The 23,206-nt window shown below is 46.0% G+C and overlaps 1 protein-coding gene and 1 long non-coding RNA gene across 4 annotated transcripts in view; one reads left to right on the forward strand and one right to left on the reverse strand.

Annotated features, from left to right (window-relative positions):
• Positions 1-5,332, reverse strand: part of ATP6V1C1 (ATPase H+ transporting V1 subunit C1) — a 24,314-nt gene extending 18,982 nt beyond the window's left edge. Inside the window, exon 1 of one of the 2 annotated variants that reach the window (XM_053395487.1) lies at positions 5,310-5,332. In XM_053395487.1, coding sequence (XP_053251462.1) covers positions 5,310-5,324 — 15 coding nt within the window. In that variant the 5' untranslated portion in view covers positions 5,325-5,332. Of the gene's footprint in view, positions 1-1,364; positions 1,550-5,309 lie in introns of those variants that run through there. The other variant, XM_053395488.1, reaches the window with a different exon arrangement.
• On the forward strand, positions 1,617-13,319 carry LOC128417173 (uncharacterized). Of its 2 annotated transcripts, none has more exons than XR_008331400.1 (3): positions 1,617-1,799; positions 3,209-3,426; positions 13,214-13,319. It is a non-coding gene; the product is annotated as an uncharacterized LOC128417173 (long non-coding RNA). The 2 variants fall into 2 exon arrangements; XR_008331399.1 differs by having other exon boundaries at positions 1,620-1,799; positions 3,255-3,426.
• The last annotated feature ends 9,887 nt before the right edge of the window (positions 13,320-23,206 follow it).

Here is a 23,206-nt window from a genome sequence, read left to right on the forward strand (position 1 = left end):
TGAGCATTTGTTTACAGGATAGTTACATGACAAGGAGAATTCATCCTAATTCACTTATGGGGTGCTTGTCTTCCTGTTAATCAGTCGTTTATCTCACTTTTCAGTGCATTTCCCTACCATTTCCCTAACCATAGAAAATGGATTTCTTATGCTAGAATGACATAGCACTTTAACCGTGCAAAACTAAGTTCCTGGTATGTGCCTGAATCCATCCCTCCAAACAGCCTGTGACAGCCTGGAGGCAGTGGAACCCTATATTTGGCTAACCACTAGATAAATCTAAGGGTTATGTTCTGATAAACCAACCCAAATTCATCTATCTATACTGAATTTTTTAAGACAAACTGCTTTCCCTTGTGTTGCAGAACAATGCTGAAGGGAACTCACAGAAAGCAGTTCTTTTTTAAGGAGAGAGCAAATTGTTTAAGGAACAATATAAAAATATTTCAAACCAAAGACTCCCAGCCCAGAGGTGAGGACTCTGTGGCCCTCCAGATGCTGTCAGTGTCCCCAGCCAGCGTGACCAATAAGCAGGTGTCATAGGGGTTGGGCTGCAACAACATCTGGAGGGCCCACCCTTGATCTAGAGGACATTTTTTCACATTGCTGTCACAAGACTCAACAATAGATGGCCTGCCAGCTAAGTATTTTTTTATATAGATCTGATTTATTCTGGGTGACAGGAGTTGAATGAACAAAGTCATAAAATAACACACAAATCTGCAAAATGAGTTTGGTATGTTAGCATGATTTAAAGAATTGGAAGAGGGGGAGGGAGAATCAGTACACTTAACTAAACTGCAATGTGACTGGATATCCAGCTCTTTGAAGAGACCCTCCACACCGAAAAAATAAACACGTTTGTTGGTTTGTTTGTGAAGGGCTCGTCCTCTGCTTCTGCCTTTCTCCTGTCAACGTGCGAGGAACAGATTTGCAGGATTTCGCTTGTTACTACCCCCACATGCGAAAGCTTAGGTCGGCAGCTTCGCCGTGGCGCCAGCTTTTACACGCACTGCACGATTTGAGGAAGTGGGGTCTAGCCCGCAAATGACCGCCGTGCCCCACTGACGCCGCTAGTCAATAATAATAATAATAATAATAATAATAATAATAATAATAATTTATTAAGACACCACCAGTGGGAAGACCTGAGTGGGGCACGGGGGAGGCAAGCTTGAGAGCACCCATTAAAAAACCCAGCGGTCCCCAGGAGAGAAATCCGCCCTCCGGTCCCCCTCTCGGTAAGGAGAGCCAGAGGTCAGGGCGAAGGGAAGCGGGGAACCTGCCTCCTTTCCGGACGAGGCACCAGGGGCCTAGTGGCCCAGCCTGCCCGAAGGCGGCTGCCGCCGGGGCCTCTCACTCACCGGCGTCTGCGGAGCGGGGCACAAGCGGAGCGGCGGAGCTCAGGCGCGGGGGGAACCGGCGGACGCCGAAAGGGGCCCTTCCCGTCACTCCATGGCCTTCGCGGGAGCAGCGGTGCCTGTCAGCACCATCACGTGACGACCGGCGGGGAACGGATCAGCTGACCAGGCGCTTCCCGTTTGGGAGCCAAAAGCCAGCCGCAGCTACCCCGGATGGAGAGGGGCGGAGCTCCGAGAGGGAAGCCGGAGAGCGAGGGGCGGCGGGCGGGGCTAAGGGTTACCTTGGAGCCGGAGCTCGGTTGGTGATTGGTGGAGAACGCTTGGGAACGACAGCGGACGGCCGCTAGGGGCGCCAGTGTCAAGGGAAGAGCCCGCGCTCTGCTCTCCCACTGTGAAGCTCAGATTTATATGGGGACCGCGAGAAAGGTTATTCGGCAGGTATGATTTATTTAACAGTGCAGTCCCATTCCGGTCTACTCGGAAGTAGGTCCTGTCAAATTCAGCAGGGTTGATTCCCAGGTAAATGGGATTAGGTTGGCAGCCTAAATTATAATGGGGAGGAAAAAATAAATAAATCAGAATTTACATATAATAATATTCGTTTCTTGGGAACCAGGGCTAAGCCTCGGCATTCGTTCTGAAAGCCAGGACTATATGATGAAGTCAGAGAGGAGAAGGCATGAAAAATTGCAGGGTGATTCTGTTAAATGAACCAATGCAGCAGTAACGTTGGAGGGCAGTACTTTAATTAGGAACATCCAGGTATTCGGGAAAGAGTAAAGCATATTGTTTACATTCAACCTCTGATACCTGCAGTTAGGACAGAGGAAGACTCCTGTCTAAAAATCCCTGGAGAGCTGCTACTCCCGTATCAACCAGTGTAGAGTACTGAGCTAGTACTCTGACCTCTAGTTTCACTCGGTATGAGGCGATTTTCTGATAAACTAATATTTTTCTTCTTCGAATGTGGAGTTTTCTGCATGTTATGAAGAAGGGGAGCAGTAAGGAGTTGAGCCTTGTGGAAATTCCAAGCACCGCAGGTTGTAACGTTATTAAGAAAACAATGCCGCCATATTAAGAGCACGTGCAAAAGGAGTTGTGTAGATTTAAAGCACAACTCTATGCGTGTTTCCTCTAGAAGCAAGTCCCACTTTCACTGTGTAGGATGAAGCTTACCTCCCAGCAAATGTGCATAGGACTGTAGCCCCAGTTTGATCATCTTGGATGAAAAACAGGTTTCACCAAGGGTTGCTGGGACAAAGAAACATCATGGTTGCTCCTCTCCCAACACCATTTATTTCATTAATTAATTACTTTGTCCTGGTAGCCCTGGTGAAACCTGGAATCTGTTTTGTGGCCTGCAGAACTTAAGCTAATGAAGTCTGCGCTCCTATGCAAACTTGCAGGGATATAAGCCCCGTTGAACATAGTATGAGATACTTCTCTGAATAAACTTGGATACGATTGCACTGTAAATCTGCAAAGTGCTTCCCCTCCCATGTTATCCAGGAGTTCAGGAAAACTAAGGAGGTTGGTCACACATTTATGACCTAGGCTCCTTTGGGAGTGGGGATGGCGAGGGTGAGAATGGGGAGGGCCTGACCTGGCCCTACAGCCAGCACTTGACAGTATTGGGCCCAGTCAGTACACAAGCTGCAGGTTGGCGGAGCCTGAAGCAGGCTTTTGTCTGTCTCCCGTCCTGCCCCAACCAGCATGAATGACAGGGTTGTGGATGGACTACTAGCTACACTGCTCTGTCACACTCAGCTACTGCCTAGCCATGGTTTCAAGTTGTTTTGCCAGTTGCCAGATAGGGAACAAATAAATGCAGTGTTTTTCACAAACAGAAAGAGAGGGAATCTAACAGCCATAACAATGTGTTTGCCAATACAGGTCCAACGTCCATTTCTAGATTGTGGTGATAAACTGCAAGAACACATCAATAAACACCAGGATGAACAAGCAGAATAACAAGGCAGATATTATCCAACTCTCAAATAGAAGGCAAATGTAGTGAAAAATATAAGACATGCAAGAAATACCTAGTGCTGTGAGTACAGAAAAGGTAAACAAATTTGAGTTTGCAATAAATGGGGATACCACTTCAGCGGCACCAGCTGTGATTTGCATGATCCCTACATGCATTGTGGGTGAACAACCACCAGCTAAACACTGCCTGAAAGTACCTTGTAATCTAATCTTGCACCTTGATACTTAGACATTAATCCTTGAAGTTCCAATTAACCCACAAATCTTTCTTGTGTATTGTTCTGTGCGCACAAAACTTGACAAAACTAAAGTCATATCCACGCCATATGGTTAAAGCACATTTAAAACACATGGCTTCACTCCAAAGAATCCAGGGAGCCACAGTTTATTAGTAGCTCTGTGAGGGGTAAATGACAGGAAAAAACTTAAATGTGTGGCACATTGTGGTCGCTACATATGTGGAGCACAGCACATTCAGTTGCCTGCAATGTAGCCTGGCATGACAATTAAATTGCAGGCCAATCAGTCTTCATGGTTGGTGATAACTCTGGAAAGTGTGGCAGGAGAATTAAGAGTTCTACTATACACTCATATTCTGTGGGGTCTGCCACATTTCTAGAACTTTGTATACTGGTAAGTAATTGCTGTTGGGGAATGGGATTCAATACCAGGAAGGCACCAAGATACATTGTGATAATTGGTGGAGTAATATCCTAATTTAGGAAGATCCTTCTTTGAATAGTACTGCAACGGCACTCGGCCACTAACTTTCTTTGGAATACTTACATGCATATTTATCAGAGTTGCAGTATCTTGTGGTTTGTTCGCTCTTACAGAAAATGATACATTTCAATGCAGATTAAAACTTGGTTTAATTTTTAGACCTGCATTGATAAAGGTTATAAGAGAAATTGTTATGGGTCAATCGAAGTCTGCTTTTATTGTCTGCTCAAATACATTTATACTTGGAAGTAAGTCCCATGGCTTACTGGGGTTTTGAAGTACTGTCTCCCCAGTTCAAGTCTAACACTCCAGTTAGCCTAGGATTTACTGTTCATACATGTGTATAGGATTAAAGCCCTAGTTATAATTTTGTGCTTCACAAAAAGCAAACATTACTCAGTCTACACAGGTTCGAATCATATGTTACAGTGTGCAGCACAATGCATGCTTACTCAGAGAAGTATCATCAAGCCATATTATTTAAATTAGGTCCTAATAGTCTGCAGATGCTTAAGACTAGTAATAATCCATTACTGCATTCCTGTTTTCAGGAAAAGTCCTCTATTACAATAACAGCAGCAGCTCCTTTCTCACGGAGTCTAGATTGGGAAGGTAGCAAAGACCATCTACTTCTTTTCCTTTCCTTTTTATCCTATCCTTCTTCCAAGGAGCACAGGTAGAATACATGGTTCTCCTCTACCTGTTTTATTCTCACCACAATCCTGGCAGGTTAGTTAGGCTGAGTGAAAGTAATTGGCCATTTTTTTATGGCTTAGTGTCAATTTTAATTCAAATCTCTTCAGTTCTAGTCTGGGGATATGTACACATCTTGCATCTAAAGCTCCCCCCCAAAGAATCCTGGGAACTGTAGCTTACCCCTCACAGAGCTACAGTTCCCAGCACCCTTAACAAACTACAATTCCCAGGTTTTCTGGGGGGGTGTACTTTAAATGCATGGTGTCTATGCAGTCTAACTGCTACAAGCTACACCTATTGAAATTTGCTCTTCTACACAACAATTAAAGCGGTAAAGTCTTGTCCCATTTTGCCTCTTACTACCTTACAGATCAATTGATGCAATCCAGAGTGCACTGTGCCACAAAAAGAATAAGTACTGTACAGCTGGGAAGGGAAACCAGATGTTCTTGGAATCCAGTTCTCATTAGTTCCAGCCAGCATGGCCAATGGTTAAGGAAAACGGGGGTTAGCATCCAATTTCATCTAGGGGCTCCATACCTGCAGGCACACCATGCTTGATAATGCTGAGGAAAGCACTTGCCAGTCTGAGTCTATTGAAAATTCCTTCCTGGCCCCAAATAAGGTAGTCAGTGAGGCACCTGTTAAGTAAGCAGAATTTTATTTGGTGCCCAACATTGAATGTCACCCAGCATCTAATTTCTGCATGTAGCAGTTTTGAAGCAAGTGGATTTAATGAATAGCTTATATTAAGGTTACCAGACGTCCCCGTTTTCCGGGGACAGTCCCCAGATTTACAAACCAGTCCCATACAAAATCCATTGAAGTTGAAAAGTGTCCCCAGATTCATTGAAAAAAATCTGGTAACCTTAGCTTATATACAAGGGAAGGAGTCGTTTCCTGAACCCAATGGGCTACCACAGCAGAGATATAAAAAGTAAACTACACCATCATTATCTTTACAAATAATCCTGAACATCCGTGATTATGACTATCCTACGAGGTCAAGCGGAGGTTAGATCATTATCACTCACTTCAGAAGCATTGGCCAAGTAGGGTTGCTATACATCCTCTTTTTCCAGGACATGCCCTCTTTTTCAGGGGAAAGATTTCTGTCCTGGCGGATTTTTTGATTTTGCTAAAATGTCCTAGTTTTTTCCCCTTTGGTACCTGTCAGGGAACTGCCATCTGAGACGCAGGAGGTGAAAGGGCTCACGGAGGGTGAGAGAGACCATTCAGCTGGGGAGGGAACCAGCAGGGGGAGAAGTGGAGTTCCAAGGGAAAGTGAGTCGGAGGGAGGGCTCAGAGACACTTCAAGCGAGAACAGTGGGGAGGTTTCAGGACCTCCTGTAGGGACACCCACTCCTCGCCGGAAACTGTCACGCCGAGAGTCCAGAAGACGCGTTTCCGTTAAGGAGCTTTTATGCTGGAAGAAGTTCCGTAAACGCCCACTGTCCGATTCAACGAGTGACTGATGGAGCCATGCTTAAGCAGCTCCGTCACAGACAGAGGTTTGTGGACTTAGCCAAACTCTGAGGGACTAGGATTTTACGCACAAGCAGCTCACCATCCCATCACAGCAATCGGACAGTCCCTGAAAGCAGCTTGTGCAGAGAGGCATCATGAGCAACCCAGCCGGAGCCGTGGGAGCAGGAGGAGCTGGAGAGGGTCCAAGCCTGGAAGAAAGGTACAGGGTGTTGGAAGTCCAGCTAGCACTGCAAACGGCGAGGCTAGAGGAAAGGAGGGCGCAGGATGCAGAAAAGGCAAAAGGAGCTACACTAGCAAGAAAGATGCCAGGATTGGTGCAGAAGTTTGGGGGGGACCCCAGGAACTACCAAGCCTTTAGGACAGAGATGCAGTATGCTCTCGAACTGCAGTTTAACGACTTTCCCGACGAGGCATCGCGAGTGGCGTTTGTGATTGGCCATCTCGAAGGGGGGGCGAGAGACTGGGTTAGACCCCTGATGGCAGGGAATAGTGAAATGCTGAAGGACACGAGGAAGTTTTTTCGCGCCATGGATTTGATGTTTTCCAGCGAGATTGAACAGGTACTGGTGCGCAGACAATTGATGGCTTGCAAACAGGGTAGCCGATCGGTTCGTGAGTACTGGACTGAGTTTACAATGTTGATACATAAATTGGGGTGGGACCTATCGGCGGAACCCATTCACATGCTCTTTGAAGAGGGGCTTTCTTCGGAGGTGAAAGACGAACTTTCCCGGGCGCCCAGGGCAGAGTCTATGGACCAGCTGACCAAATCAGCGCTGACCATTGGAGCGCGCCAGGAGGCAAGAGCCTTGGAGAAGCGGGAGGGGAAAGGAGAGCGTTGGAGGGATTTCCGCATTCCAGAGATTCCAGAGCCAAGTTTCCCGCCAGGAGAGCCGATGGAAGTTGGAACAGCGCGCGCGCGCGCAGTTTCAAATCCCAGTGAAGGGAGGAAGAAGGAGGGAAAGAGCGCCAAGAAATGTTATCTCTGCCAGCAGCCAGGTCACTTTGCCAGAGTCTGCCCGCAAAGAAAGGAATGGCAAGGGATGGCGGGAGCTGTTGGGGGGAAGGAGGAGGGAGTCCAGGAGCCAGTAAAAGCCAACGCCTGGCTGCCACCGTCAGGGCACTGCAGCCAGGCCAAGGAGCAGTAAAAGTGCCCACTCCGGAACCTCCAAGACCAGCCCTAGTAATAGAGGTGTTGCTAGAGCTGGCAAACGGATACCCACTAAAGACAAAGGCGCTGTTGGACTCAGGCAGCTCCTGTAATTTTATGAGTAAGGAGTTTGCAGCTGAACACCAGATACAGATACTCCCTTTAAGCAACCCCCTGCAGGTGACCACGATCGATGGGAGGGAGCTGTTGGGAGGAGAAGTTAGCCTACAGACCGTCCCAATGGTTATGAGGGTGGCCAGGCACACTGAAAGGATAGCGTTCAATGTGGCCACCCTGGGAGGGGCTCCCGTCATTTTGGGAATGAGCTGGCTAGCGTTGCATGACCCGCTAGTGGGCTGGCATCAGAGAGTGGTCTCCTTTGGGTCAGCACATTGCCTGGAACACTGCAGAGAAGGAAAGGTGCCAGAAGTGGCAAAGGCCTTTCTAGCAGGGACGGAAGTGGCGGACAAAGGGAAGGTGCCCAAACAATACGCTGACCTGAGCAAGGTCTTCAGCGAAAGGGAAGCAGATAAACTACCACCGCATAGAGACTTTGACTGCCAAATTAACCTGGTCCCTGGGGCCCAGCTCCCCGTGGGCAAGCTGTACGCCATGTCAGACAGGGAAATGCAGGAGTTAAGGGAGTTTATTGATAAAAACCTGAAGAGAGGCTTCATCAGAGAGTCCAGAGCGGTGGGGGGGAGCCCAGTGTTTTTTGTGGACAAAAAAAACACGGATAAACCCAGGCTTGTAGTGGACTACCGGCGGCTAAATGCCGTGTCAGAACCAGTGACTTTCCCCATGCCCAGGATTGATGACATTTTGACCAGGGTGAGGAAGGGAAAGATATTCACGAAACTGGACCTGAGAGGGGCATACAACCTGATACGAATAAGGAAAGGGGATGAATGGAAAACCACCATGTTCACCCCTTTGGGGGCTTTTGAATATTTAGTTATGCCATTCGGATTGCAATCAGGCTCCGCCTGTTTTCAATCGCTCATGAACCATGTCCTGGGACCTTTGCTCTACAAGAATTGCGTGGCCTTCCTCGATGACGTGCTGATATATTCAGAGAATGAGGAGCAGCATGTAAAGGATGTCAGGGAAGTGCTGAGCCAGCTGCAAGCAAACCAGCTGTGGGTGAAATTGGAGAAGTGTCAGTTTCACACCAAGGAGGTGGAATTCCTGGGGTACCGCTTATCAGACAAGGGATTAGCCATGGATCCAGGCAAGGTCCAGGCGGTGCTGGAATGGAAGACACCGAAAACGAAAAAGGATGTGCAAAGGTTCTTAGGGTTCGGGAACTTTTACCGTAAATTCATCAAGAACTTTGCCCACTTAACGGCTCCCATCACGGACTGTCTAAGCAGCAAGAAGAAATTCGTTTGGACGGCGGAGGCGGAGCAAGCATTTGAGGAATTGAAAAGGGCATTCGCTTCGGAAGAACAGCTCCTGCATGTGGATTTACAAAAACCCATGAGAGTGGAAACTGATGCCTCAGACCGGGCGGTGGGGGGCGGTGCTGCTTCAGCCAGGGAGCAATAAGTCGGAATGGAGACCGTGTGCCTTCTTTTCGCGTAAGCTGAACAAATCCGAGAGGAACTACACCGTATATGACCGAGAACTACTCGCCATTCACGAAGCGTTCCGGAGATGGAGACATTTACTAATTGGCGCACAGCATAAGGTGCAAGTGTGTACGGACCACAAGAATTTGGAGTATTGGAGAACGGCACGAGTGCTCAACCAACGACAAGTGAGGTGGGCCCAGGAGTTCTCCAAATTCCATTTTGAAATCTGCTATGTGCCAGGTCCAGAAAACATCAGAGCGGACGCTCTCTCACGCAAACCTGAATATTTGGAGGGGGAGGGAGCGCCTGAAGAGAGACATATTATCCCAGAGGACCACTGGGTGTGTGGGGCGGCCTGGGTGGGGCAAAGAGAACTGGTAGAGGGAACGGTAAATGATGAATACGCCCAGGATAAGCTCAGAGGTTTAAGGAGAGAGGGAGAAGACCCCGGAGGTTTTGAAGAAAGAAACGGGGCATTGTATTACAAAGGGGCACTATATATACCCGAAGGGGAATTGAGGGGGAGAGTACTCAAACAGCTGCACGACAACCCCACAGCGGGGCATTTTGGGCAACACAAGACTATGTGGTTGGTGACCAGGGAGTTTTGGTGGCTCAAGGTGAGGGAGGATGTACGGGAGTATGTGAGAAGGTGTGACCAATGCCAGAGAGCCAAAGGAGAAAGGCGGGCGCCAGCGGGGTTATTAGAACCGTTACCCACACCAGAACGACCGTGGGAGGCGGTATCGATAGATTTTATGACTGATCTGCCTAAATCCCAGGGGAAAACCGCCATACTAGTCGTAGTAGACCTGTTAACTAAGATGGGTCACTTTGTAGCTTGCTCACATGCAGTCACGGCGGAAGAGACAGCGAAATTGTTTGTAGAACATATTTTTAGGCTGCATGGCGCCCCCTTGAGGGTGGTCTCCGACAGAGGGAAACAGTTCACGTCCAGGTTCTGGAGGAAACTTATGAGCTTGTTGCACGTAGAGGTCAACTTTTCGACTGCCAGGCACCCTGAGACCAATGGGCAGGCGGAGAGGGCAAACGGTATCCTCCAACAATACCTGAGGTGTTATGTCAATGACAGAGAGAACGATTGGGTCGAAAAGTTGGCGCTAGCGGAATTTGCTTACAATAATGCAGAGAATGTGTCCACCGGGATGAGCCCCTTTTTGGCTAATTATGGGTGCCACCCCAGGGCATTTCCAGGGGGAGGAGGGGAGAGATGGAGTGTCCCGGCCGCTGAACATTTTGTAGAAGAAATGGAAGCGATCCATCGTCAACTCCAACTCAACTTAGAAAGGGCCAAAGAAGAATATAAGAGGCAGGCAGACAAGAGCAGAAGGGAAGGTGAAACCATTAGGGTGGGGAGTCAGGTCTGGCTATCAACCCAAGGGTTGCCGTTCAAGGGGGGTTGCAAGAAATTGAGACCCAAAAGATTGGGACCATTTGAGGTCATCCAACAGGTCAACCCAGTGGCTTTCAGACTCCGGTTACCGAACCACATGAAACTGCACCCAGTATTCCACAAGTCATTACTGTCACCATATAGGGGGGAAGGTGAAGGGGTATCCACACGGGGGCCAGCCATAGAAGAAAGGGAAAGCAGCAACCATGTGGCGGAAATCATCGACTCCAGGTGGAAGGGTAATCAGGTGGAGTATTTGGTCGCGTGGGAAGGGGAACCGGAGTCGGAAAACACCTGGGTGACGGCAGAGGAGGTCCGTGACGAGATCTTGATCGAAACGTTCCACCAAAGGTTCCCCAGGAAACCTCAGCCAGTAGCGAGGTTCCGGAGGCACCACCGACGATGAGGAGGAACTGGAAGGATTCAGGGAATCGGAGTTGGAAGAAGGAACAGACTCCGATGAGGAGGAGTACTTGAAAACCGGAAACAGCAACAGGTGGAGGGAAGTGTTCGAAACTTCGGAAGATGAGGGAGGTTCCTTCAGGGGTTTTGCTCCCTCGCCTCCCGCAGAGGAGGGGAGGGAAGGGGGTGAAGGGGGCCCTGGAGGGGAGGTGGATGTCAGGGAACTGCCATCTGAGACGCAGGAGGTGAAAGGGCTCACGGAGGGTGAGAGAGACCATTCAGCTGGGGAGGGAACCAGCAGGGGGAGAAGTGGAGTTCCAAGGGAAAGTGAGTCGGAGGGAGGGCTCAGAGACACTTCAAGCGAGAACAGTGGGGAGGTTTCAGGACCTCCTGTAGGGACACCCACTCCTCGCCGGAAACTGTCACGCCGAGAGTCCAGAAGACGCGTTTCCGTTAAGGAGCTTTTATGCTGGAAGAAGTTCCGTAAACGCCCACTGTCCGATTCAACGAGTGACTGATGGAGCCATGCTTAAGCAGCTCCGTCACAGACAGAGGTTTGTGGACTTAGCCAAACTCTGAGGGACTAGGATTTTACGCACAAGCAGCTCACCATCCCATCACAGTACCAAACCGCTCTCTTCTTCTTCTTCTCTCTCTCCTTTTCATTTTCTCCTATCCTCCTCCCGCCCTCCTTCCCTTCCTCCCTCCCTCCCTCTCTCTCTTTCTCTTCCTTCTACATAAAAAGCCGCCATTTTGCTTCATTGCTTTTCCTGGACTTTTTAGTTAATTATTTTGTATGCCTTCCCACCACCCCACGGACACCCCAGAGAGGGGAGGCAGATTTCTTTATATTTACATGTCTCTCCCCCCCCCCCCCCATTTTGCATGCACAAATTTTGCTGTATCTCTCCCTGGCACCCTCCAATGTTGCTTCAGCATGTGCCCTGACCACAGCATGCCCTGGTACACGCCCGCCCCCTCCCTGCCCCAGGCACCAGCAAATGTGTCCTTTTTGCTCTTCAAAATACAGCAACCCTAAAGTAGTGGTGATTATGGGTATTGCCTTGCAACAATGCATGCCTAATCTAGAAAAAGGATTCTACCCATTCTCTGTAGGTGTCTTCCCGTAAAAGAAAAAAAGGGGGGGGCTGCCACCTTTTCCTGGTTCTGCCCAGTGCCTTTAATGGAAGCGTGGCTGAGGCTGATGGGACCAGGAGTCTAACAACATCTGGAGTGCCTAGGTTCGGTATTTGTGTTCAATTGCACCAGATGTGTGTGTTTGGGGAGGGTGAGAGACCTTTGTATGTGTAATAGAATGGTCAAGGGTAAAATGAATATTACATATAGATCAAGCAACAGTGTTATATATGTAAGTCAATTTTCCTTCGTTATACTTTGGTATTTACCAGCTTCTGATTAACTTCCTTCACCCATATTTGAACTAGAAAGGGGATGATCCTGTTAGTTGTAGACACTTATTTAAATTTTTCTTTTTGAAAGCCACACATTTTAAAAAATTTATATATTTTAAATTGTATATATAATTAGAAATGGGGGCTGTTGCTGTTATAAATGGGGGTTCTTTCATTATCTTTGAAAATATTATTTCGTACCTTTTGCAAGCTGCTCTATTGACAATCTAAAACTTTAGCTCTTAGAAAGTTGCTTACTTTGAGGGATTCTGCTGATGATGACACAAGGTTTGATAGAATGATGGCAGGCTTAAGACAGATGGTGACTTCATAATAAGCAGTTCTAGACTTTTGAGTTTTGGAAGGGTGAACTGCTGTTTATTTCACAATGATATTTCCAGTTTTCATTGTATGTTGTGCAGCTAATAATTGCATCATTCACACCTAACATAGCCATATATTGACTTCACAAACAGTATTTATTTTATTTGCCAAAAAAATCTCGAATACAGCAGATACTGCACTGGAGGCAGACTTAGCTTGCAGTCCCCACCATGTCTACTCAAAAGTTAAGTCCTAATGATTCCAGCGGGGCTGGATCCCAGGCACATGGAGTTAGGATTGCAGCAACCATCAGGCATGGAACAGAGCCACTGAAATCAACGGGACTTGTGAGTTTAAAGTTTAATAAATCAACTCTTAAGCACAACTAAGTACGAAATAAAAATTTAGAAATATGTAAACTTACAGAAACAAAGAAGATCGTAGGCACTGACACAGGTTACTGTGAAGGTTTACCAGGGTTATACAGACTGTGATCAGGAAAAGAAATCCAGACCACAAAAGGGAAAGGTATAAATCAGTTTTATTGATTACAAGGGCAGTGCAATTTCCCACAAGGTTAGCAGACAATTCAAAACAAACACCCACATGGCTTTAATCACCACAGGGGACGTAATTATTGATCACAGGTAGTTTACTGCAACATAACTTTACAATTTCAGTAAAGGAAGGTGGCCAGTTTTCTAGTCTTCAAGTGGAAGCAAGTCTTGGACCTTTTCTAGTCTCTCCAACACAAGTTTCACCAATGGAAAAAAGGAGACTGTCCTGCTATCTTCGAATACATACTATAGCTGCTACATGAATGGTGCGGTACCTGCATAAAATGGCCTTATAAGTTTCTGGGTGAATGTGGAACAAAGCCATAAACTTTAACCTATTTTACTAATACCACAAGTTGTCCGGCTTGAATATACTCGCCATTGTTCCCTTGACCTTTCCTCCATATACAAAGTACTTCCTCTTAGGTTTCTTCCAAATTCTGTAAATGCTACATGACCTTTCTTAGTTTAGTTTGGAGCCTGGCTTGTCAGCATCCAATCAAGATATGATCTGCACATTCTGCCCATCTCTATACTGTTGTTAGCTGCAAGCAGAATAATAAATCATCATAGATCCAGAGGAAAAAGCCTCGCTCAGGTTAGACAACCTGGGCCAGGCTTTCAAAATGCCACTGACAAGTAATGGCTTTTTTTTCCTTTCAGGGGGACAGTCTCAGGCCTTGGAGAGATCCAGCACTTCTGTTGCAGGATCAAGGCTTCTAGTATCTAGCAGCAGAACAAAATGTTGTTCCCTGGTTAGTTATGTAGAAGGCTTCCTTGATTACAATAGGAGACTTCTTTGAAACCTAATTAGAATGGAGGAGAGACAATCTGGAAGGGTTGCACTGCTCTCTCTCTCTCTCTCTCTCTCTCTCTCTCTCTCTGTGTGTGTGTGTGTGTGTGTGTGGTTGCCATGAGTACAAGGTGCCTGCAACAGTTTTTATTATTTGCAAATGTGCCCATGCCCCTCCCCAGACTGGTGACCTATGATATAGCTTGATAAACGGGTTGGAGAACTTGAATGCTTGCGTCCTATTTTGTGACATTTCAGTTTTCTGAATAAAGGTCTTGCTCTAATGGACTTTGAAACATAATAAACAGTGTCAATACATCTGAAAGCAAGCATATAAAACAAGCATACAAACAAGATAATAAACATCTAATCATGGGCATATCCAGGATTTATGTTGGTGGGGGCAAGCTTTAAATGGACGGGGGGCAGAACCTCAGTTAATTATTTTTTATTGGTCTTGGCCACCCTGGCTACACCCATGCATCTAACTCACCTGTTCACAATGCATCAGGAGAACCCTGAGGAGGATTGGGACTAAAAGTCTAAGGAAAAGCCTCATGGAGTCCAAGTCATGAGGGAGCATGATATGTGAGACCATAGAATGTGTTAACTGCATGCTTACATGGCATAGATGTTAAGTTTAGGTGCCTTCACTTGCAATGCCCATGCTTCGTATAATAAATTTATAAACACTCTATACTTTTCTTAGGATGGAGCAGGGAGGGAGGGTTATCCTAAAACTTTATTGTTTTGTATTTTTTAAGAAAATTAACAGAATTATATAAGATAATTATAGCTTCCACAAATACAACAGCTTAGTTCCACAAGGAGTAAACCATCTCATACTTGTGATAGCTGTCATGGGTTTCCAAATAGTGTAAACATGTTTCTAAAAGGGAATCTTATCTGTTTCTGAGAGGTTATTTTTATTACTGTGATTAGACTTTCATCTTATAGAACCAAATAAGTCAGTTTAAGATTAGCTACTATTGCCAAGTCACATTGAACATAAAATGTGTAGGGTCCTTCATTTCTGTTTTCACAGTTGGCAAGTTTTTCTACAGAAATAGCATTCCAAAAAATTAAAAGATTGGATTGTGCAAAACTGTTTCTTGCCGCCAACAACCTCTTTACACACATCACCAGAAACTTGCTTTTCCAGACACAGTTTAAGGAACCTGAACCAACAGGCTTTAAGCCAGTAGATAAAAATATTAATGAACCTGTGCTCTCACCTCAAGTGGAAAAATTCCCTTCTCCATTCTCAAAGAGAGCTACTGATGTCTAGTTCTCAGCATAGGTCAACCACCAAGGGGACCAAAGCTATCTCTGTCCCATAGCTAAGCCTAAAACAAGATTAAAATGGATCTAGATAATTAGTCTCTCCTACATGGAAGCCATGCCTGTTGTCTTTGTCCATGGAGCTTTCTTGGCAGGGATACTGGAGTGGCTTGCTGGTTCCTGCTCCAGGTGGAGCGCGTTTGGTCAAAACTCTCCACTATGACCTGTCCATCTTGGGTGCCCTGCACGGCATAGTTCATAGCTTCTCTGAGTTATTCAAGCCCCTTCACCACGGCAAGGCAGTGATCCATGAATTCTGGTGCTGGAGGAGACTCTAGAGAGTCCCATGGACTGCAAGAAGATCAAACCTATCCATTCTTAAGGAAATCAGCCCTGAGTGCTCACTGGAAGGACAGATCCTGAAGCTGAGGTTCCAATACTTTGGCCACCTCATGAGAAGAGAAGACGCCCTGGAAAAGACCATGATGTTGGGAAAGATGGAGGGCACAAGGAGAAGGGGACGACAGAGGACGAGATGGTTGGATGGTGTTCTCGAAGCTACCAGCATGAGTTTGACCAAACTGCGGGAGGCAGTGGAAGACAGGAGTGCCTGGCGTGCTCTGGTCCATGGGGTCACGAAGAGTCGGACATGACTAAACGACTAAACAACAACAACAACAACAACAACAACAACAACACATGGAAGCCATAGTTGCTCTTTCTTCAAGCCCCTCCAGGTCCTGGTAGTCAATTGGCCCATTCCTCACATCCTGCATGCCTCCCTCTGTCTTGGACTGCTCTGACCATCCTCCCTCCTGCCTCGTGGGTGGTGCCAACCCCCATAAATCGCTGCCCCCCTCTCCTGGGTCAGTCCCCTGGCCCCCTGCCTCCACACTCTTCAGAGCCCTGCCTGTCCCTGGCAGAAACACACAGAGAATTAGGCAAAGGACTTTACCTTTGCCAGGATTCTGCTGTAAAGTGTATCAGGTAAGGACAGATGAAGTGACCCTGAAAAGACACAGATTACGTTTCTCTCACCACTGAGCAGCTACTGAAAGTTCCCACATGTTAGAGGAACAGCCTAGTATGGCAGCTGAGGTTGGGCCTGGGACCTGAAGTCCAAGCCTCACAACCCAAGAGGCCCTCAAATGACCACCCAGACAGTGAAATGTGAGGGCAATGGCAAACTGACTCTGCATTTGCACTCTGTCTGACACAAACATGCCACAGGCCTCCAGTGTTGATACTGCCTGCTGCAGCACCCCATTAAAAAACAACAACACAACAATTTTATAGCCAGGGGGCAGTCAGCTGTGCATGCATATACTGTAGTTACAGATGCTCATTTTATTAATCTTGCTTTTAAAATATATAATATTTTCCTTCACAAAATATTGCTTATTCCCAAGTAAATGTGTTCAGCATTTGGGCAGCGGAAGCAAACTCATTTTTATTCCTTGTGGTCATGATGGTGCTATGATTTACGGTAACCTTGCTTAAAACTGCACACTGAGAAGTTCTTTAAAAACAAAACAGGATTGACTGTTGTTGCTGCTCCATTTTGTTCAAACATATGAAGGTAGAGGCAGTGGTAAATTATGGAATGGGTGGTGGTGGAGGAAAGAGGAGAAATGTTAATTGTGTCAATTAGGTGCTTTGCGACTGGAGATCTCTGTAAGAAAGACCATTAAGTCCAGGATGTAAAAGGCACCCAGCTGCACCACAGGAGAGGCTTTCCAGATCAGAGACCGGGAGGGGGGCAGTTTTCTTTCATATTTGACCCTGACACATATTTCCATACACTCTGTAGAAATTAAAGTCTCTGCCAAAGAGTGGAAACCTTCCTTGTTCCAAGTTGGCCTGTGGTTGTATAAGCACTGCTGCTGCTGTTTTCCATCTCTGCTCAAGGCAGTAATGGGAACTATGTGCATAGTTTAAATTGTAGCAGTCAAAGGCAAATATCTTGGAACTGTTTCACCAATCCTCCCTAAGTTTAGGTATTTAAACAACCTGAGCTTGGTAGCCCATAATCCTGGTTCTCGTAGGCAACCGACCATTTGGCATTATTTACGTTTTTTAAATACATGGTGATGAATGAATTCATACAAAGGGGTATACAGCCCTAGAGATTCCACTTTCGATCCTGGCGAATTCCATTCTTAAAGAATATCAATACAGACACAGCAGCTGTGGGATCCGGCTCCTTTTTCAACCGGGGCCAAACAGGGTTTCAAATGACATAAGCAGACTAAAGTTTCAAAGCAGCACATGCCTGGAAGGACATTCTATTCTGCCCAGATAATTCCTAAAATATGATCTGCAATGAATGGCTAGTCAGATGGAGTCTCTCAAGAATGCTGTGTGTTTGAGTTGATCCATTGTTTATGCAGAAATCCTCAGGCAACAAGATTACAGAGCAGCAATCCTATATCCATTCACTGGGGAGTAAGCTTTGTTGTAAACTCAGTGTGACTTACTTTTGAGCAGACATATATAGGGTTGTGCAGAAAGAAAAAACACTTTCCGCAATATGTTTCAAGGTCGTCCCTTCCCTTAGGCACAGCAATCATCAGGCAGCAGATGCAGGAACAGGTTAGGGGGGAAGTGGCTGCAGTGGCAGAATTGGTAGTGGTCTTCCTTGCATGCCCTAAGCTAGCCTACAGGTCTTAAGTTTAGTGGGGGAAGCTGCCCCATCACCAGCGTTAACATAAGGGTCAACTGCCCATTTAGTCAGCTTCTGTATGTGGAATAGTTAGGTGGGAGTCCCTGTCTTTTCCTCTGCTCTGACCAATTTGCTTAGAAGTACAGTTGGGACGCGGGTGGCGCTGTGGGTAAAAGCCTCAGCGCCTAGGGCTTGCCGATTGAAAGGTCGGCGGTTCGAATCCCCGTGGCGGGGTGCGCTCCCGCTGCTCGGTCCCAGCGCCTGCCAACCTAGCAGTTCGAAAGCACCCCCAGGTGCAAGTAGATAAATAGGGACCGCTTACTGGCGGGAAGGTAAACGGTGTTTCCGTGTGCTGCGCTGGCTCGCCAGATGCAGCTTTGTCACGCTGGCCACGTGACCCGGAAGTGTCTCCGGACAGCGCTGGCCCCTGGCCTCTTGAGTGAGATGGGCGCACAACCCCAGAGTCTGTCAAGACTGGCCCGTACGGGCAGGGGTACCTTTACCTTTACCTTACAGTTGTACCTCAGGTTACAAACACCTCGACTCTGCTATCCCAGAAGTAGTACCTCAGGTTAAGAACTTTACCTCAGGATGAGAACAGAAATTGTGCAGCGGCAACACGGCGGCAGTGGGAGGCACCATTAGCTAAAGTGGTACCTCAGGTTAAGAACGGTTTCGGGTTAAGAATGGACCTCCGGAACGAATTAAGTTCGTAACCAGAGGTACCACTGTAAACACCTTCTGATTCTGTGGGTTTTCCTTTCAGTAAATATGCTCAGGACTCTTAGCATAAGGATATTTCCTCACATATATTTTCACAAATAAACCTAATACTACCTCATCCACTTTATTACCTGCCACAAAAATTGTTTTTGCACAAGACTGGGCACCTGAGAAAAAGGACACGCAAATCAGTAACCGAGGAAGTGGCAACATAAACGACTACTGAAACCGGATTCCAACAAAAACATTGTGGGAGAAATCTGGTAGGCTGTATTTGGAGTCATTTGTTTTGATGACAGCCGTTTTCTGATATCTGAACCGTCCCTTATAAATTTATTATTAATCCTTTCCCCTCTCCTAACAGAATTGTTGTATATTGCATTACTTTTTCATTGCCACGGGCAGCTTTGGGATCAATTTTTCAACTAATGACATTTTGTACTGTAACTGAATTGCTGATTCACACAATTGCACTGAATTTTGACATGGCCAAGTCACTACAAGGCACCACCATATCCTGTATTTGTTTCTATGGTTCTTGGTGAAAAAGCTATCTTGCATTGGGTGCCTCTGGCATGGAAAATCATTGCTTACCATAGCTGATCACTTTTTTTCTGTGTGCACACATTATTGTATTCTACATTCTGTACACATGGAGATCTTGGTTTTTCTACCAGATCTACATAGTTATTGCAATTATTGCAGTTATATCCCACAACTGCAATTATTGTGTTGGAGGGAATGGGAAAGGCATGGAAAACCTTTTCAACAGGATTATTTTCAAACAGATACCATGTAACTACACTCACCCTTGTTGATGGCAGGATCGAGAATACATATACAGTGGTACCTTGGGTTACATATGCTTCAGGTTACATACTCCGCTAACCCAGAAATAGTGCTTCAGGTTAAGAACTTTGGTTCAGGATGAGAACAGAAATCGTGCTCCGGTGGCGTGGCAGCAGCAGGAGACCCCATTAGCTAAAGTGGTGTTTCAGGTTAAGAACAGGTTCAGGTTAAGTACGGACCTCCGGAACGAATTAAGTACTTAACCCGAGGTACCACTGTAGATTGAAAGCAGCTTATTAGGGAGGGCTGCGTATATATCAGACCTTTAAAGCACCACCTCCCTGCATAGAGGAGTTAAAGTTTGTATAGGATATATTATGGATGTGCTTTAGAGGTTGACTATATGAACAATTCTGCATTCTGATAAACCATTCCTTTGCACTCAAGATGGATAAGTGTATACACTGCCTTAATTTCAAATGTCTTAAGAACCGAGGCCAAGCTACCCAACCAGGCAAACTCAATCTTTTTCTAGCATTCATCTTTTCCCAGTACATCAACTATAAATCAGCAGTGATTATTGGGGGAAAAAATTCTCAGCCATTCTAAACAACATTAAAGCAGTAATTTTCAACTTAATATCTGCAGGGAACACATCCCTCTGTTGATTTGTCTGTAAGGTGCCTCTGTACATTTGCTATACAGTCCTTCAGCATTGTCAAGGATCCTTGTGAGTCTTCACATTCTCAGTTCGTATAGTTAGGTCTCATAGTTATGCTGCAGTAAAATTGCAACGTAGAACAGATTCAACCCACCTCTCTGGTTTCACCCTGAAGGGGAAAACCCATAGAGATGGGCAAGCTTTATTTCAAAGGTAACTTCATCTTTCAGTATATATAGTAACTGATCATCCTAGTGATGTACCGGTACCCCTCAAAGTTTAATATTTATGTTCACTTTAATACATTTAGAGGGAGGAAATGTTGCACTGTTGCACTTCTGCTTAAAATACGAATTAAAAATAAATGCTAATGAATGAGCAGGAAATGTACAGTAATGACAAAGGTGCAAGCAGGTAACAATAAAAATGGAAACAGAAAAGCAGGGTCAGGGGAAACCACTATACCAATCTGTACTTGCAAGGATTGAGCTGCAAAAAAACAAAGTACTAAAACTGAGCACTTAAAAACAGCAGTGGGAGAGGACAATTGATAAAACAGAGGAATGCAATGGTGCAAGGCTTTCTGCATTCTCTGGATTAATTGGGTGAAAAAATGGTATCAATTCCAGAGGAAAAAGCTAGTGTGAAAGCTAGTCTGACAATGTGAAAGTCACATTAATATAGCTTTAACATGTAGCAACATGAAGAATTACAGTAAAAATTACTGCAACCAGAGGGTGTTTCATGTTGGCACTTAATAAAATGTACACATAAAATTATTCCGTTTAAAAATATGTTTGTCTGGCTTCCAGCTGGAAACTAATTACATGTTGAATTCTTGCCTTCTGCAGATCGAATTATGTAATCGCCTTATACTTGTACAACCGCGCAGTAAGCCATCAGTAAGTAATTGAAAAAATAAAATAAACAACTGGGTGTTGTTGTTTTTAAGCGTTTCCATCTGAGCTGAGCAAAGCAACAAAGCAAATTCATGAGCACAGTTGGCCTTAGTCATGTGACATTATGGGCAAAATGTGCAGAATAATTATCTGATAGCTAAGGGCTACTGTCAGTTCCAGAGACCATACCTGTCCCTTTAAAATAATGGAGTAGCAAGAGAAGATGTTTCCCCTGCACCACCTGTGTCAATACCCCACCTTTGCCCACCTTCCTTTTCTGCCTGTAGTGAACCAAAACTCAGGTCCTGCATACTACAGCACTTGAGTGTGGGGATTGGCGGACCGGTGGATTAGGAAGCACAGTAGTGTCTTGTAATTCACTATATTTTGAAATTAAAGGGAAAGGCCTGATCTCTGATTCTCAGCTGGCATCTGTAGTGGTGGTGTCCTTCAGAAATACGTCCAAGAGCTTGGCTTGCTCTTCTAGAGTACAAATCAGGCAGGAAGCAAGAAGGCATCACATTACTAAGAAATGAATAAATCCATCTTTCAGTTAACTGTTATAAGCTACATTGCAACCAGGGGGGCCATCTTGAATAAAATATTGTGGGGACCCAGGTAAGTCCCACCCTGCATAAACAGTCACATGATGAAGTGCACACACATCATTTGAATGGGAATGCCCATCAACTTTGTGGTGGCCCAGCCCCCTCAGATATTTTATTGTGGGGGCCCAAAGCCCCCACAGGCCCTAGGGGTTGGCTCCTAAGATTGCAACTCCATCAGTTTACAATCTATAGCAGGGGCAACTAACTTGGTGCCCTCCAGATGTTGCTCAATTCCAACTTCCGTAAGCCCCCCAACACAACGACCAGGGATGGTGGAAGTTGTAGCCCAAAAACATTTGGAGAACTCCACACTGGCCACCCCTCATCTTTAGTGAGTTATACTGTCATAGCAATCCTATTCCCATAAGAGTAGCCATGTTAGTCTTCTGCAGCAAAAACTAACACATTTATTAGAGGATACACCAATAGTGTAGCCTCAGGGCTAATCCAGTGCATGAAGCCTTTCCTACCTGCTGCCATTGCTCTACAATTTTTTTATGGTGGCAACCTTTTCTTCTAGACTCTGGACCTTTGGATTCAGTCCTCCTCCCACCTCCTGCTTCCAAGGCTTCATGTACTCACCAAGAGCCCGTGGAAGCCGAGGGAAAGTACACAGACCAGTATATTACAGTGGTACCTCGGGTTACAAACACCTTGGGTTACAAACACTTCGGGTTACAGACTACCCAGAAGTAGTACCTCAGGTTAAGAACTTTACCTCAGGATGAGAACAGAAATCGCGCGATGGCAGCGCGGCGGCAGCCGGAGGCCCCATTAGCTAAAGTGGTACCTCAGGTTAAGAACGGTTTCAGGTTAAGAATGACCGCCAGAATGAATTAAGTTTGTAACCAGTGGTACCACTATACATCCACTCACTCGGCTGGCCTGCCTCCAACCTGAACCATCTCTTCACTTAATCCAGGCCAGGGATCTTTGTATGTCTTAAAGGGGGGGGGGTGTGAGAAGCATGGCTGGCAGGCTGCTTTCTGATTACAGCACTCTGGACTGGGAGATTTAAAGACTCTTCCTGTTCCTTGGCAAAAACAAAAAAAAAGCAGCAAAAGAGTTATGCAGCTGCCCTAAAAGCATGTGTCATTTTCACAGCCCCATTTTACTCAAGGAAAGCTTTTCTTATCATAGAGTGAGTGCATATGTGCCTGTCTCAGATGTCCCTTGCACTGGAGGTCTGCTGCCTGGGTATGGCTGCAGCCAGGAGTTGCAACTTGCTACAGGGCACTTTCCTGGCCTGAGTCCACTTTATCAGATGCAACTGATTACGGTAAGTGGATTCTAGAGCATGAAAATATGTACCACAATACATGCGGCATTCTTTTTAAAGGTACCACAAGGCTCTTTGTTGCTTTTGCAACAATCATCTGAAGTAGGCCACTATATTATTTCCTTATTGCAGTTAAGGAACATATTAATGCCTCCATCCATTACAACACTAGTCTCCTCCCTCCGCTCAAGATTTGTCCAGCATGTTCATTTTTCCCTCTTCCTGCCACCCGGCCGTGGTATCACATCCCTGGTTCCTCAAGTCTATAGGGAAATGGATGTATCTCTATACAGATCTGACCCGCGCGGTGACCTGTTTCCCTAGAGCAGGGTTTGCACTGTTTCTGCTGGAGATACAAGCCATACAACAAATCCAGCAAATGAAAAACCAAAACACCAGCAAGTAAACTCATACTTTCTTA

Source organism: Podarcis raffonei, chromosome 7 (assembly GCF_027172205.1).
Source record: "Podarcis raffonei isolate rPodRaf1 chromosome 7, rPodRaf1.pri, whole genome shotgun sequence".
Lineage (NCBI taxonomy): Eukaryota > Metazoa > Chordata > Lepidosauria > Squamata > Lacertidae > Podarcis > Podarcis raffonei.